This window comes from Indicator indicator, chromosome 15 (assembly GCF_027791375.1).
Source record: "Indicator indicator isolate 239-I01 chromosome 15, UM_Iind_1.1, whole genome shotgun sequence".
Classification (NCBI taxonomy): Eukaryota; Metazoa; Chordata; class Aves; order Piciformes; family Indicatoridae; genus Indicator; species Indicator indicator.
The window spans coordinates 18,054,267-18,070,233 of NC_072024.1; the positions used below are offsets into that span (position 1 = coordinate 18,054,267).

The following is a 15,967-nucleotide window of genomic DNA, read 5'->3' on the forward strand; positions in this document are numbered from 1 at the left end:
TTGCCTACTGAAGTGCCTAGAATTGTCTGGGAATCCTTGAGGGTGTGTATCAATTAACAAGAAGAAAACAATGAGTACCTAAAGAGCAACAAAACCATGTGAGCCTCAGATGACTGATTTTGCTTCTAGTTTTCCTTCCCTGCATTGTGAGAAATATTGGGAAAGGAACATATGGAATAGACAACAATCTTTTTCCTCCCTTTTTTCCCCATCCCACCATTCATTCCAGGTATAAGGAAAAAAAAAGTTTATAAAACCAAAACCCCTAACCATCTATTAGTTTGTGAAGTACTTATTTGATAAGAATACTTATATACTTATGTTAATGAATAGGCTCTCTGTGCTCAAAAATGGAGCAAGGTCTAATTCAAAGGCATAACTGCTACTTACTTTTAATAGGATATGGTTAAAAGGGTGTCTTAAATCCAGTCTTTGATTGTACACATTATGGATTTTGTTTCAGTACATGCCAGTTTTACTTCAGACTCATAGTCTTAAAGCCATGTTGAAGATCGCAAACTTTAGGGAACGCGTTGTAGCAGCTATGATGGCTGCTGAGGAATAGCTATGATTTTCTTACAAGTCTCAGACCAGGTCTTCAATTCTATGTTTTTTATTTACTTCTTTCCACTTAGGTTGTGTATCATTGTGAACAATGGCGCCCTTCTTACGGATATCTTTCAACTCATTTGAGCTGGGACCTGTACAGAATCAAGGGGAACAACTGCAGCCTTTCTGTGCTATCAAGATGAAGGAGGCATTGACTACAGGTGAGGTTACAACTGGTGATGCTTTTCTGAATGTGAAAAGTTTTTGAGAATTCCTGCAATCCCTCTTAGTCTGTGAATGGTCGTGAGTCCTGCTGTTCCTGTCCCGCCAAGTACTTCACCATGAGTTCTTATTTCAGAATGGGAGAAATAACAATGACTTTTGTCTCTGTCCCCACCTTAAAACAAGACTTCTTTCTTAGTGCTTTCTTGTCTTGCGGTCAGAGTGCTCAGCACTGGGTAGGGTGAAGTCTGAGCTCTCTCGTTTCTTGGTTTACGCCACCACACAACTGTTCACAAAGTATGTGGTGAAGCAGCTGAAGTGTCACTTTTGTATGGGTTAGGGCGAGTTGTGAATTTTGCATGACAAAAGTTGTCAAATGTTAAATCAAACATTGTTCTCTCCTGTTCCCAAGTAACAGACTGCACTTGCAGAAGCTCTGCAACGGAGAGTGGTGTAGTGCAGAGCCCTGAGGAGGAATCTGAACTGCAGCAGGTTTGAGAGAACCATCCTCAAGTATAGCATAGTAAATAAACATTTTTATGACTTGGAATGGTAAATATTAATGAGAAGTGTAGTTTGTTGTTATTGCAGTAACTGAGGCACTTTGGCAGAATTACCTGCTTGGAGTCACTTGCTACCAAGGTCTGGTTTGGCAAGCCCTCTGTCTTCAAAGACCACTTGTGACATTTAGCTAGCTAGAATATATCACTGTAGTCAAACAGGATGAGAGGGAATTGCTGTACTGGGTTAGAACACAGCTGTCTAATCCTGCACAGTGACTGTAGGGCTTCACAAAACATTGCAGTACACAGGAATGGGTTTGAGCACAAATGTGGTGCCCCTTTAGAACATGTCATTCAGCTTCAGTGAAGCAGTTTTGTAGTCTTACTAAGAGAACCTCCTAAGAAATGATGCTGGAAGCGTTGCAGCTGCCAGAATGTGTGGAGAGGTGAAAACGGTCTAAATAACTCTACTTTTCTTTTTTTCCTTCTTCTCCCCTCCCCCAATTTATCTCCTTTGAACAGTAGAATTGTCCCAACATTTCTCTTTTATGCTTGGCTATGTCTTTGAAGTACTGAAAAATGTGGCAGTAGGGTGCAGTAGACCTTGGAGCAATGACTGATGGGGGCAATCAGAAAAATCCTGTGTCAGTTTGACAAGATCTGGAATAGCTTTTATTGGATGTGTATGCTGAAAAATGCTTGAGGAAAAGCTTATTCTATAGGAAGAAGAAAATAATTTGCCTCATGATGAGGCATTAAGCCAGTCTGCAAGCATGTAAAATATTTAGAAGCTAGTAGTGTTAACAGAGAAGCAAAGGAGATCTGACTACAAGAGTAAGAACAGTGTTCTGAAAGGGTGTTCTTTGCTGACATTCAAGTGTTCATTTGCAGGTAGTGTCATCCATGACAAAGCCTGATTTGTATGATTTTAATTGCAAAGCAGCATGGCCAGGCTGGAAACTGTTGCCAGTAATTTAGATTGCTTCTTCCAGCTTCACATAGGGTAAAAATGTGTACAGTAACTAATCAAAGCAGATAGTAATTAGGACAGTCCTGTGAACAGACTGAAATAGTTCTCTCCCTCTTTAAGAATCCTACAAAAAGTATTGCCAATTCTTCTGTGAACTGCTGATGCTTCTGCAAGCCCTGAATTATTGTCAGAGATTCTGCAAAAGGGTGCCATTTCTCATATTCCCAAGTATGCCTCCTGAGGCTTGCCTTTGTGATGAAGGGGTTTGGCTTTAGCAGTCCAAAACAAATAGGCTAGTGTAAAAGCCTTGCTGTGCAGACAGCCTGGTTTTAATTCTCCCTCACCTTTATCACCTCTCCTAATAATCCCCTAATCATGTTTTATTTGAGCTTTCCTTATATGTTTTCACCATAATATTTCCAAATTCTCCATATTTAAAAATACCAAGAATGGGGCTCTGGAAGTAGGTTTGCACTGTTAGGAATCTGAGGGGTTTTTCTTTCTGCAGGGTTCCCTAAATTCGAGCTAAAAGCTTTTGACTGAGTAGAGGAGGAATGCTAAGTCTGTGTTGCAATGGCGGAGGTTCTCAGGTGTCCATTTCTGAGTGTTTTAGGATGCCCTTTGGCAAGGTCTGCCTGTCACAGCTGTAATCTGTACTGCTGCTGTTGGCAGGCATTCCCTAATGAAGCAGCACAAGGACACTGCTCACTACTCTCCTTTGGATGGCTCAGCACAGCTGAGTGGGGAGTGTATCAAGCAAGCTGTTACTGAATGAACACAAACTTTGCCTTCAGTTTCCAGGCAGACTTTTAAATAATGAGTATTTAATTCTTCCTTTGTCAAAGTGAGCATGAATTCTATTGCCAGTTTTAGGAGACAGGCCACACTGCAGCTTCCTGGGGAAGGGTCTAGCGATCGAATGTGCTTTGCTACTGCTGTGATATCAGAAGAACAGCTTACACACTTAAGGGGGAAAAAAGCAGTCATTCAGAGCTGGAGAGGCACTTAGAAGCCACTCCTGTTGAAGCAAATGATCTTGATAAATAGCAGAAATTGTGCAGAATGTACAAAATTACATTCAGTTACCTGAGCAAAAATGGGGAATAATTGGCTTTGTAGCAAGTCACAGAGAAAAATGGGGGAGGTAGCATCGTGTGGCCCGAATCACAGTGGAGAGCTGGATTTGGTTGCTTAGGAGGAAGCATCATTTTGGATGTGTTGATGGGACTACTAAAAGACCCAGATTTGGAAATGTGCAAAAGCTGATCATACAATCACCAGTTGTTTTCTGTGCCTGAGACAGGGACAGGAAAAAAATAGCTTAACTGGTAGCAAGAGAGACTAAAGCTGTGCATTACAAAAAAAAAAAAATCCATCTGCTAAGAAGAGCCAAGCACTGTAATACTCTTAAGGGAGGAATCTGTGGAGATGCTCATATGGGAGGCTAGACAAGTTTTACCCCCCAAAAAAAATTACCATATTTTTGAGGTCCTTTCAGCTTTTTCCTTATTCTTTAACTGTATACACAAGGTCTACATGTGCTGGAGAGGGCAGATAAGGCCTTGCAATATCCTTTAAAAAGTAGTGATCATGACAGACAGAGTATAATGCTAAGGATAGTGAGTTATGAGTAGAAGTGAAACGTTTGGTTTACTTGGAAGTAGATTAATGAAATGTGAAGCCTTTACTCTCTCAGCCACCAGTTTCAATTTCAAGTGGGTCAGTGTAAGACAGATCTTAATTTGTATTATATAGTAGTAGGTACTCGCTATGCTCAGACAGCACATCATGGATTTATACCAGAAAGGAGCCATGCAAATATTCTCTGTCAAGTTGTGACTGACTAAACCAGCTTCTGAATTCCAGAATGGGAATTTCCTCTCCTGGTCTTTCTGGATGCATGTTAATGTCTTCACTGCTGTTGCATGTCCTGTTCATCAGAATGAGTTTTGCCTTCCAACTCATGTTTGAACTGAATATTTAGACTTTCTCCCAACCAAAGTACAAGAGGTAGTAAATCTGCTTTAGGTTTCAGTACAAGGATTCCCATTTTTGTTTTATTCTGTTAAGTACTAGCTTTACATTAGTCGATTTGACAGGTTTGGTCTTGTCTTTTTTGTGTGTGTGGCTCTCAGAGAGAGGAAAAACTCTAGTTCAGAAGAAACCTACCATGTATCCAGAATGGAAATCAACCTTTGATGCCCACATTTACGAAGGACGAGTGATTCAGATTGTTCTGATGAAAGCCGCAGAGGAGCCATTATCCGAAGTGACTGTGGGTGTGTCGGTCCTGGCAGAGCGCTGCAAGAAAGGCAATGGCAAAGCAGAATTCTGGGTAAGGAAAGAGAGTAAACTTGCTGACCTGATTGTGTTTTTTCAAGCTGAATGGATGCCTTATGCTTTGATACTTGTGTTTGATCCCTTTAGCATGTGTGGCAGGGTACGTTATTTTAGCAGCATTTTTTAAAGCAGATAATGTACAAGGTTAAAGTAATTGACAATAAAGTTCCTGGCATCAGTGTTTGAAATAATGACCTTTGGCACACTGAGGGGCCTGTGTTATAAAGCCTAGCAGTTTTTGTAGCAAACAGCAGATGTTTAAATTGGATCTGATCATTGCAGTTCATCCAGAGAAAAGACAAAGAGTGAAGCTTATCTCAAGGCATTTCCACTTAGAATTTCTAATTCTATTTATTTTCACAATGAATGTTAGTTGGTTTGATGCTGCTCTAGTAGGGATTCTGTAATACCCGTTTTTATTACTGAATCATAGACGCACAAAATCATTTAGGCTGGAAAAGACTTTTAGGATCATCTAGTTCAACTACCAAGGATACTGCTAAACCATGTCCCTAAGCACATGTCTACACATCTTTTAAATACCTTTGAGGATGACAATTCAACCACTTCCCTGGGCAGCCTGTTCCAGGGCTTGACAGCCCTTTTGGGGAAGAAATTTTTCTTCCTGTCCAACCTAAACCTCCCCTGGTGCAATTTGAGGCTGTTCCTCTCATTCTATCACTTGTGACCTGGGAGAAGACACTGACAGCCGTCTTGCTCCGGTCTCCTTTCAGGGAGTTGTAGGGAGTGAGAAGGTCTCCCCTCAGCCTCCAGGGTAAACAACCCCAGTTCCCTCAGCCACTTCTCATAAGACTTCTTCTCCAGACCCTTCACCAGCTTTGGTGCCCTTCCCTGGGCTGCTCCAGGACCTCAATGTCTTTTCTGTAGTGAGGGCTGCAAAACTGAACACAGGACTCGAGGTGTGGCCTCACTAGTGCCTAGTGCAGGGGCATGATCAGTTCCCTGGTCCTGCCTGTCCTGATACAGGCCAGGATGCTGTTGGACTTCCTGGCCACAGGGCTGGCTCGTTTTCAGCTGGCTGTTGACCAACACCTCCAGGTCATTCCCTGCTAGGCAGCTTTCCAGGCACTGTGCCCTAGGCCTGTGGCTTTGCATGGGGTTGTTGTGACCCAAGTGCAGGACCTGGCACTTGGTCTTGTTAAATCTCATGCAACTGTCCTCAGCCCACTGATTCAGCCTCTCCAGGTCTCTGTATGGAGCCTTCCTAGCCTCAAGCAGATCATCACTCCCACCCAATTTAGTGTCATCTGCAGACTTACTAAGGGTGTACTTCATCCTCTCATCCAGATCATTGATAAAGACATTAGAGAGAACTGGCCTGGCCCTGAGCATCAGGGAACATCACTAGTGACTGACCACCAACTAAGCAATTATTCAGAAAAGTAGCTAAAACCACAAGTGATCGGTTTTAATTTTAGTAATTAGTTTTGGCCGATTCAGTGACCTGAAATCCTCTGCTTGTTATTTGTAGAACAGGTACCACACAGACTTCCTCTGTATGACTTCAGTCATGACTTACAAAGAAATGTTAGCTTGTTTACCATAGCCTGTAAGGTTATTTCTGTGTGCAGTGAGACAGCACATCAGTAGTCACTGTAACTGAGGTCTTTGCCTTCTGGGAGCTTTTTTTGTCAGAAATTGCCTTAAAGATGAAAACAAAGTCATTATCCCAGTAGGGTAATGGGATCTGTGTTCACAGGTGTATCTGATGTAATTGTGGTTTTCTTTCTTTTTTTCCTTCCTCCCCTCCTAAGTTGTATTTACTGTTAATTGAGGGATGCTTTGCGCTGTGCTCAAGTCAAGACCGAATCAGACCCTTTCGTACTTAATAGCTTCTTACCTTTTATGATAGCAGCAGTTTAAGAATGAGTGGCTCCATTCTGAGTGCAGGAGGTGACCTGAGCTGTTGGCTTAAAAGGAATTTGTCTTGGTCTGTGAAATTTGCTACAGAAACCATGTGTAGTGGTTTGAGAGGAAAAACAAAATAAATGTTGATGATACCACTCTTTTTCTGATTACAAGCAAGAGGATTTGATACCTCTGCGATTTAGACTCTCAATAAACACATAAAGGATTGTATAGACTTTCTTTTAAACCTGAGTTCCTGTGTACATTGAGTTTACTAATAGTAAAAACAGAAGCCAACAAACTCCTTTGCAGAAACAGGAAAGGGACATGCAAAACAATGTGAACTTTGTCTGTGCTGAGCTTTTGAGTAGACATCAAAGGAATGCAGCATGATAGTAAAAGCAGTGGAATAAAAGCCCGGGTTCAGCTGCAGCAGTGAGATATGGAAGAGGATTGTAATCCAGCAGTTATTGAATATTATGCTTTGATTTGATTCCCTAGAATGAGCTGTTTAAATTCCTGAGAGTTTCAGTCAGCTACATACTTCACCACTGGTATCTTTCTTCCCATAGCTTGACCTGCAACCTCAAGGCAAGGTGCTGATGGCTGTGCAGTATTTTTTGGAAGACGCAGGTAATGTCAACTCTTTCTTTTCAGTCAATTATGCAAAAGTAGAACTTTTTTTCACACTTTTTTTGTGAGCTACATCTTGTGTTCTACAAAAGAAAAGCCCAAGTGCAGAAAGCCCCTCACAAATCAAAGCAAACAAACAAAAAACCCAGCCCAAAGCCACCTGGTGTACTGCATAGAATTTTCTGATTTTATTCATTTGTTTGGGGGGGGGGGGGGGGAGGGCAGGGGAGGTGGGGTGTTGTGTGAAGTCATGGCTGCATTTGTTCACTTCAAAATGCCTTTGTGCCCTGTTGCATTTAGCCCACTTCTGGGTCTTCGTGTTTTGATGAGATAGAAAAGATATTACCAGTTCCTTATTAGCTGCAAAGTTGAATCTCTTCTTCTAGCTTATGTGGGAAACTTTTTGTGGCTGGAAATGTGTCTGAGTGTTCTGGCATTCAGATGTCATAGTCACTAATGAGGGAAACTGATTGCAGCAGTGAGTGAATGGTTAAGTGTTCAAATGCAAATCTAGTCAATATTCTGCCCTAGCAATTTATAAAGTGAACAACTGGGAAATGTCAGAAATCTACACAGCTATTTGGAGAAGGAACTAGGAGGTGAGAGAAGATAGTTGAGTATTACAAAGGAAGCTTTAAGTCCAGTAATAAAACCAACTATTATAGCAAGGATTTCTATATCTGTGGAATTCTTTCCTGAAAGAAATTATGTAAACTTCACAGGTTGCTTAGCTAGTGGTTGAAATTTCTCCATAGCAGAAGTCATTAAACCATTGTTTCCTGGGAGTATTAGCCCATGGCCTTACATGGTGTAATGCTATGTGTTTGTGAATCATAAATGGAAAGAGTTAAGCAGTAATTGTTAGAACACTGGTGAGGGGTTCCCCCCCTTCAGATATGTACAAGGAACACAGCTCTGCTCTCATACAGCACATTACTTGTGAGGGTACTATACATTTTTATACCATATGTGCAATCTGTGTAGCAGTTACTAGAGAAGCTCCTAAAGATAGAATGTCACATGTAGTACGTGATATTTCAGAGCTGACATTTTATCTTTGTAATGGCAAAAAAAAATAAGCCTATATGCTCATTATTTTTGTCTCCTTTATGACAATTTAATTCTTTAAAGCAAAATTTCAAAGAATTGTGTGACTCTGAAGAGCCTGTAAGGAAGAGCATTTCTCTGCAGATCAGAAGCTCTCCATTTATGCACTAATAACACTCTGGTATTCGAACTGTTGTGAACCATTGTATTAGAAAGCCCTCATCTTGGTCTTCATCATGGCTTTTCTGTGCAAGGCAAGTTTCATGGGGCAGTGGTATCATGAGAATCTATTTAAAGAGTCATACCAAAATCCATTTGCCAAGCAAACTTCCAAGTTTCTCAACCAAACCTGTTTGAAAACAACTTCAGTATTGTCAGTTGCTCATTTGATGAGGCTCCCTACATAGACATGAAGGACAGTAGAGACAGCATCAATTAAAACCTTCCATAAATTGCTTTTTTTGCTGTTATTAGGCAGGTAATATGATTGTGTACTCTAAGTCCTCAAATAATTGTACTTTGTGATTGATCAAAATAATTCAAAAATAGATTAAATGTTCTTGCAAATATTTTCATTGTGTTTATTAGGGATTGCAGATGGTAGTGGATGAGACCGAAATATCCATCAGAAGTCATGCAATCATACTTTAATTGGCAAGTTAAGATGCACATGTTAATGCTCTTGTTAGACCTTCTACTTGACAACAACTTCCTATCTACCTTCTACTCTACAGAAAATCACTCACCCATACCTTTTTGGTAACCAAACCACAGAGGCAGTGGAAATTCCCTTTCAAAACGTTTATTCATCTACCTTTTGTGAAGGAAAGTCACTCAGACTGGTATTTGCAGTGTTCACATCAAACATTAATATATTTTAACACTCTAATCCTCAAAATTATAGACTTCCCTCGTGTCACTCCTGTGTATTGCCAAATAGGCAAACATTGAATAATTTTTGGCCCATCTCATTGCACTGCTGTAATGAGCAGTTAGAAGAGTTAGGGCAGAGAAGCTGGTGTGTTACAAGGATGTTTGTATTAGCTTCCATTCTTCACATTGCTAAAACCTTGAGTTAATAGTTGAAAACTCAGAGACAGTTCACGTTCGTTCTCGTGCACATACCATTTTGTTTTCTCTCTGACACACCTTTCCATACAGAGCTGTGTGGTGGCTGTGTTTCTCAGATTGTAAAACAGGCTTGTTCTGAACTGGTGTTTCAGTTGCTCCCAGGTTTACTTGAAGGTATTGCTACCTCTAGTGTCTCTGCAGTTATAGATGTAACCTTGTGTTTGAAAATCTCCCAAGCACTTTGCAAAAGTGAATAATTCTTTCTTTGGCTTGTTTTGCAAACTAAAGCTGTTGCTTTGCAGCCCTTCCAAGCACCAAATGTTCTGCCACCTTCAGAGAGAATTGCTTTTCTCTGCTTTGATGGTAGGCAGCAGTATTGAGAAGCAAGTCTGTTACTGCTCCATTATCAAATTTAGTGGAAGAAACTCATACTAAAATTTGCTCTGTGGTAGACTACACTGCAGCACTTCATTTGTATATTCTTTTTGCAGACCTGGGGCCTGGGCAGTTAGGTTAGGGCTTATATATGAAGGGTGTTCCTGGTCTCAAAAGGGTTTTTCTTTCTAGACTGTTAAAACCAGGGCTGGAAAGCCCTGACTTAGAGCTGTCAAAGAATTTTTTTGTTTTCTGTCCTGTGATTTGAAAATAAGCTTGTGCTGGGAATTAGAAGTTTTTCTTCTGATGTGTGAAACATGAGAACAGGGTGTTGATCCCCACTTTCACTTCAGAATATTGTTTTCTTACTGCCCCTCCTTCTCTCATAGTATTGAAACTAGGTTACAGTTCTGTAAAGCAGCTTTAGTTTTAATAGGTGGGAGTTGCAATACGTTTAATGCTTTGCTGGATCTTTGTTTATTCAAATGTAGTTAATGACCTTATCCAGTAAGAAAAACCCAGGATCACAGAGGTGGCTTGCAGTACTGCTGGGCGCCTTGCGCTGTGTTAGCAGCTTTGGAAGTATGTTTGGGTCTTGGTTTTGAATTCCAAATTGCTGCTTTGCTGGCTTCAGCTTCCTGGAAAAAAGAATTAGTGAGTTCTTCCCTTAAAATGCCGTTAGCTGTATCAGAAGGTGAGTAATTTGCTTGTGAACTTTTTATGTCTCCAGTGTCTGACTCCTGGGACAGGAACATGAACCTGAGAGATGCATGTATTTTGAGTGGGTTTTTCTCTGTATGTGTTGTTTTGAGTGTAGAGGCAGCATGAGATTTTAGACTTTCTGAGGCATCTGTGAAAAATAGTAGGGTAAATAACAGGGTTGCTATCACAGCACATTGGATGGGTCTAAATTAAGATTTTTGAAGCCAGTTTCTCTACAGATAAGGAGTGTTGAGAAAGGATTGTCACATATTAGTAAATAATAATGATAAAGGGTGAAAATCCAGACCTGTGCCTTATGCCAACTTCCCTGTGTACAATTAGGATTTAATCATTTAACTGAGAAAATACTGTTTCTGGAAGTCTGACAGATGTGATAGTTGCTCAATGGCACCTAGAATCTGCTTTAATCTGCATCTAGAAGTGTGATTGTAGAGGTTCAACAAAAGCATTTTCCAGCCTCATTTTCTATAAGAAAGTCAACTGTCTGCAGATGTAGTAATTCCCTAAGCAGAAAGCTGGCAGAGTATTTGGTATCTAACGTGTTGTATAGAGCAGAGAAGATGTGGTATCAGTGTTCACAAGGAATTTGTCTCGGATGCTGTATTTTTAAAGGTTTGGTTTACTGTGCCTTTGTGACTTACAAAAGAAAGAAGAGAAAGCCAGTTTTCCACTTTATTTAATATCCCTGCTTCCTCACAATGAATGAGCTATCAGGTATCTGCAGGAGTGCTAACCAAAACACTTCTCGACATTTAAGAAAACAATACTCTGTGCAGCTGAGCACAGCCTGGGTTAGCAGAGCTACTTTGCTGATGCTGAGGAGTTATAAAGGCTGGAGTGTGGAGATGAGATTTGTTTCTCCTGGACTGAAAGTCAGGGCTTGTTAAACCTCTGGTGGTTTGTTTTGGCACTTTTCTAACAGATCATTGGGTTCATTGCTGCCTATGAAGACTGCTTCAGTAGAGACCAGCTGAAAGTAGCTGCAGAGCCATCCACCTGTGCTCTGCTGAGTGTCAGGCAGCAGAGGGGAGGCTGCTGGCACAGTGGCCCAGGCAGCACTTCATTCATTTATTTAGAGGAGCAGGCAAGAAATGAATACCCACAGCCATCCCAGTTGCTGTGCAGGACAGAGCATGCCATACCTGTCATTTTTTACAGCAATAGCACAGCCACCTTTTCATCAAGGTGCTGCTAAGAGCTTCTAACACAACATGCGCTAAGGTTTGTAGTGTGAATGCTCAGGGCTGAGGGAAGTGATAGGAGATTGTGTCAGCTTTGAGAGCAAGCAATATTGGCTTCTACAGTAGCAAATTATTGGCATTGCTACTTAAATGTCAGCAGTGTAACATCTAAAAGTACTGAGAAGAGAGGAGATGGTTTTGGGAGTGGGGGGGGAAAGGGAAGAAAGAACTACATGGCATTATTAATACTCTGTAAATGAAATTTGAGGATCACAGAACCCAGAATGGTTTAAAACAGCAAGTTCACGTCACAGAAATGTAGGCTTTGAGTAAACTTGTATTTCTGCAAATGGTGGGTTTTGTAGGCATGATCTGTTCAGCAATCCTTTGCAGGACCAGGTTAAAGAGCAGTATTCCTCTGAGACAGTTCATACCATACAAGTCTCCTTTGTGAAAAATTAGCCTTCCTTTTTAATGATTGCTCTGAGAGATTAATATTTTTCTTGACCTGAAGGTGCACTTAACTTTTAAACAAAGTCTCAAGTGCAAGAACAGCAAAAGGGGACACTGAACAGAAATGTTAGTGGCTCTTGTAATTTATTATAAAGTTTCAGGCAAATCTCAGCCAGTTAGCTCAGAAAATGTTTTGCCTGCCCCTGTTTGAAGTGAAGGCCCTGTTCTCAGTTTCTGACAGTAGCACTGTTATCTTTTCTCTGTTCACAAACACACAACCAGGAAGTGAGCAAGCTAAAATGAAAAATAAACTCTGAAGATGGTAAATGTTCCTTCTGTTCTTTCTTCTAAAAAATCTGGTTGAGTTATTCTGGAGGTTGTTCCCTTTTGCCCTTGAACTGCTGAAGTTCAGTTGAGGCAATTTGACATTTTACCTTGAGGTTTATTTCAGTCCAGCAGAGTTTTAGCAATATTGTTTTAGCAAATGTTTTCCAGACTCTGTAGGTTGTGTGTTGTGTTAGTGGCTGTGAGGGCTGTGAAATATTCAGAAGGTGCTGGCATTAGATAGTGTGTATAGGGCTGTGTGTACAGGGGTGTGTTTGCAGCAGTTCTGGAGAGCTGCACTGCCCATTCACAGTTGTGTTTAATGGTTTCTTAATGAATATATGGGCCAGAGGAGTTCTGTGTGCTTTTGTCACATCAGCTACAAGTTTTGAGAAGGGACCTTGAAATACATGAAGAGTGTGTCAGTGATAAACATTAACCACAGCTCTCAACAGAGGAAATAGGTTATGTTTAATGGTGTGTGCTGGGTCCAAGATGATTAAATTCAGGTTCAGGCCACAGAGGTCACCTGGATTGTAGTTGTTGATTCACCTGTTTCGTACATGACTGTTCTGACCATGTACTGGCCCAGGACATGTGTTTTGTCTGTGGGAATCCCGGCTCAATTGAAAGGGGAAGCAAAGGCTTTCTTTTGTGTTTCTTCCTTCCCTCATCCCCACCCTGCATCCATGCAGTTGTTGGGAAAGTTACTTCCTTGCAATTGTTAATTCTGTCTGCATCTTTGAAACAAAGCCTTTGTTCCCCAATTGGGTCCATGGTTGGCTGAACTTCAACACGTTGAAGGTAATTTACACACTAAAGATAACTTGTTAAACACACCCATTGAAATGAGCTACCCCATCACTTCAGAGCCACCTCAGCTTGGCTGCTCTTGACTTACAGCTGCTGGCCAAACCTCTCAGCTTCTGCTGATACATACAAAAATGTTTGCAGCTATACTTTGATATGTTGGTTGGGTTTGGCAAAGGTGTTTAGTAAGGCAGCTAGTTGTGAAGACTCTGTGCTCTCACATACAGATTTTGAAGTTCTGCTGTGCTTAAGGTTTCTTCACCATCAAAGTATGTTTAAAGAAAGTGGATGGTTTCTCGTTTTCCTTTGCACAAACTACCTAGTTTATTAGTTATCCTCTGAAAAAATAGATGCCAGTCATGCATATTTCTGTTCAGTTTGGTATGGGTATTCTAGAATGGGAAAAAACACCACAGTTTCCCATATCCTGGTCAAGTTTGTCAGAGGCTTTTGCAGGTGGTATCAGCAGTACTAAACTGCTGCAAGTGTTACAGCATGAGGAGAAGCCGTGTCCTCTTCACTTGCTAAATGCTGTTGTACCTCACTAAACACTTGGTTTGCCTGCCTTACAGACTTCAGGGAGGCTTTTGTCCCTTAATCTGCTCCATCACAGGTTATCTCCTCAGATCACAGGCTATAAAGGAACATACCTTTCTCTGCTTTGTTGCTGTTACTGATTAAATCACCATTATGAAGACACTGTTTTCATGCAGCAAACACTGAAGTATTGCTGACTCCCAGCAATGTTGTTGCTCTTGTGCACATTTCAGTGCCTGGTTTCCTTGCAGCATGTGAGCACCAGTGGGTGGGGTCCCTGTATTTGCTCAGCAGGGTTAAACAGAGTGAGTGTGCTGTTTGTGGACTTGGCCAAGCAAGAGGGCAGCAGCTGATGGGAGCTTTTGTTGGGTGAACTCAGTAACGTGAGCAGCCAGAATGTGTCCTGTTCCTGGAGGGTGTACATTGTGCCAGGGTGTCATGGTGTGTGTTGGGAGCTTTTTCAGGGTGAGGCAGGACAGGCTTTTCTCTGAACCAGATGGACAGTTTCTCAGAAAAGTTCATTAATACCTAGTGGCAAAACCCGGGGACCTCTTTTGATCTTTCTCTTCACTAATGTGCCAAATCTTTCCTTAATCTCTGAGCTGATGTTGTCCTTTCTTTTCTAAGACAGCACACACTGCTGCAGTCTGGCTGCTCTTGACTGCAACTGATAAATTAGTTCAGGATGCCCAAAATGGCATCAAACGGTAGATTGTATGGCTCAATGGTCTGTTGGAATAGCAGGAGTGGTAGCTAGCTAATAGAATGACAAAACCTGAGCACAGCCAGCAAGAAGAAAAACAGAGCTCCTGGTTAACTTTGTAGTAAGCTCAGGCACTGCAGCATGTGTGACTTGGCACAGGAAACAAATCTATCAGCAACGTTCCCACTGATACTGCTAAAAGGCAGCAATGCAATGGAGCAAGTGAAAAATGATTGCATTGACAATGGGAAAATGCTCTTCTGACTTTTTCCTCACTCTCTTGTTGTGGAAACTCCCACCCTGGAAAAGGCATTCTGTTACTGCCCTGAGCTTTGCAGCACTTCAACCTGTGAACCACATTCACAGATGGGGACTTGGAGCTGCTGGCCAGAGCTGATGTGCTTAGCAGTTGATTCAACTCCTCATTGCTGATTCAAGCCTTTGTCCTTCCCTGCTGGATGGGACTGTCACTCAACAGCTCCTCTCTATTGACAAGTAGCATGTCCTAGGGTTCAATTACCAGCTCCCCAATCTCTCCTGATGCACCTTGATGGGGTTATCTCTGTTACAAACTCCTATTATTTTTCAAATGTATAAGTAAGACCATGTAGTCTGAGCTGTGACTGAAAGGTTGAGACCCACACTACTTGTTGTTGTAAGAAAAACTCGGAAGCTTTCTTGGGAATAAGTGGAAATAACTGTCACCTGTCGTGAAGGGCCTGTATGAACCAACTTTCTTTCTTGGCTAATACTGTAAGTAATTTCTGTGTAATTATTTAGTATTATATAGTACTATATACCGTAAGCCCTGGGGCTAGGAGAGGAATATGGGACTGAGACTTGCTGACACATGGCGCCAGTGTTGTGAGAGAATGTAAAGCAAATGACTAATTGAAAAATGGCACTTGTCCTCACTGCTTAATGAGCCTTGAGGCTGAAAGAAACCCATCTGAGGGTAATGTGGTCCAGTGGTGACTCCTGCAGCACTTCACAGGCATTTCTGCTGTGGTCCTGGTTCAGGAGGACACATGGAGCAGCAGCATGAAAAAGGAGTCTGCTGAAGACGACTTTCCTCTTTCCAATAAAACATTTATTTCTCCTGTACATAAATCACACAATATATAGGAGCTTGTATTTTTTTTTAAGGTAACAGGTGTGGCTGTCATTTCTCCAACAAGACTGCATTCCATCCTGCTTCTTCCTCTCACCTCATTTTTCTGAAGGCTTCATCCAAAGGAGCAGGAGTGGGAAGTGCTTGCAAACAAGGACACGAAGACACCTTAGGAAGTAGTGTGTACATGTGTTCCACCCTTGCTGGACTGAAAGTCTGCAGAAGCAGGTGTAAAATAAATAGAAGCACAAGTCTAAAATGGAAAAACAAGCTGAACTTTTTGGAAAAGCAAATATTAATCTTTGTAATGCCTTAAAGTCTTAAATGTGTGTCGCCTTGTCTCTCCCTCTTTAGACTGCAAACAGTCAATGAGGGAAAATGAGGGGACAGTGACTATAAACAGGAGAGGAGCTATCAAGCAAGCTAAGATCCACTACATCAAAAATCATGAATTCATTGCTACCTTCTTTGGACAACCTACCTTTTGTTCTGTCTGCAAGGACTTTGTGTGGTAAGAAGAAAACACTAAGCCTCCATCACCCCCAA

The 15,967-nt window shown here is 41.4% G+C and overlaps 1 protein-coding gene across 3 annotated transcripts in view; it reads left to right on the plus strand.

Moving 5' to 3' along the window:
* Positions 1-651: 651 nt before the first annotated feature.
* PRKCD (protein kinase C delta) overlaps positions 652-15,967 on the plus strand; it is a 28,674-nt gene continuing 13,358 nt past the window's right edge. For 2 of the 3 annotated variants that reach the window (XM_054387703.1, XM_054387702.1), the window contains exons 1-4: positions 656-770; positions 4,380-4,579; positions 7,026-7,086; positions 15,776-15,932. In XM_054387703.1, coding sequence (XP_054243678.1) covers positions 656-770; positions 4,380-4,579; positions 7,026-7,086; positions 15,776-15,932 — 533 coding nt within the window. Of the gene's footprint in view, positions 771-4,379; positions 4,580-7,025; positions 7,087-15,775; positions 15,933-15,967 lie in introns of all 3 variants that reach the window. The other variant, XM_054387704.1, reaches the window with a different exon arrangement.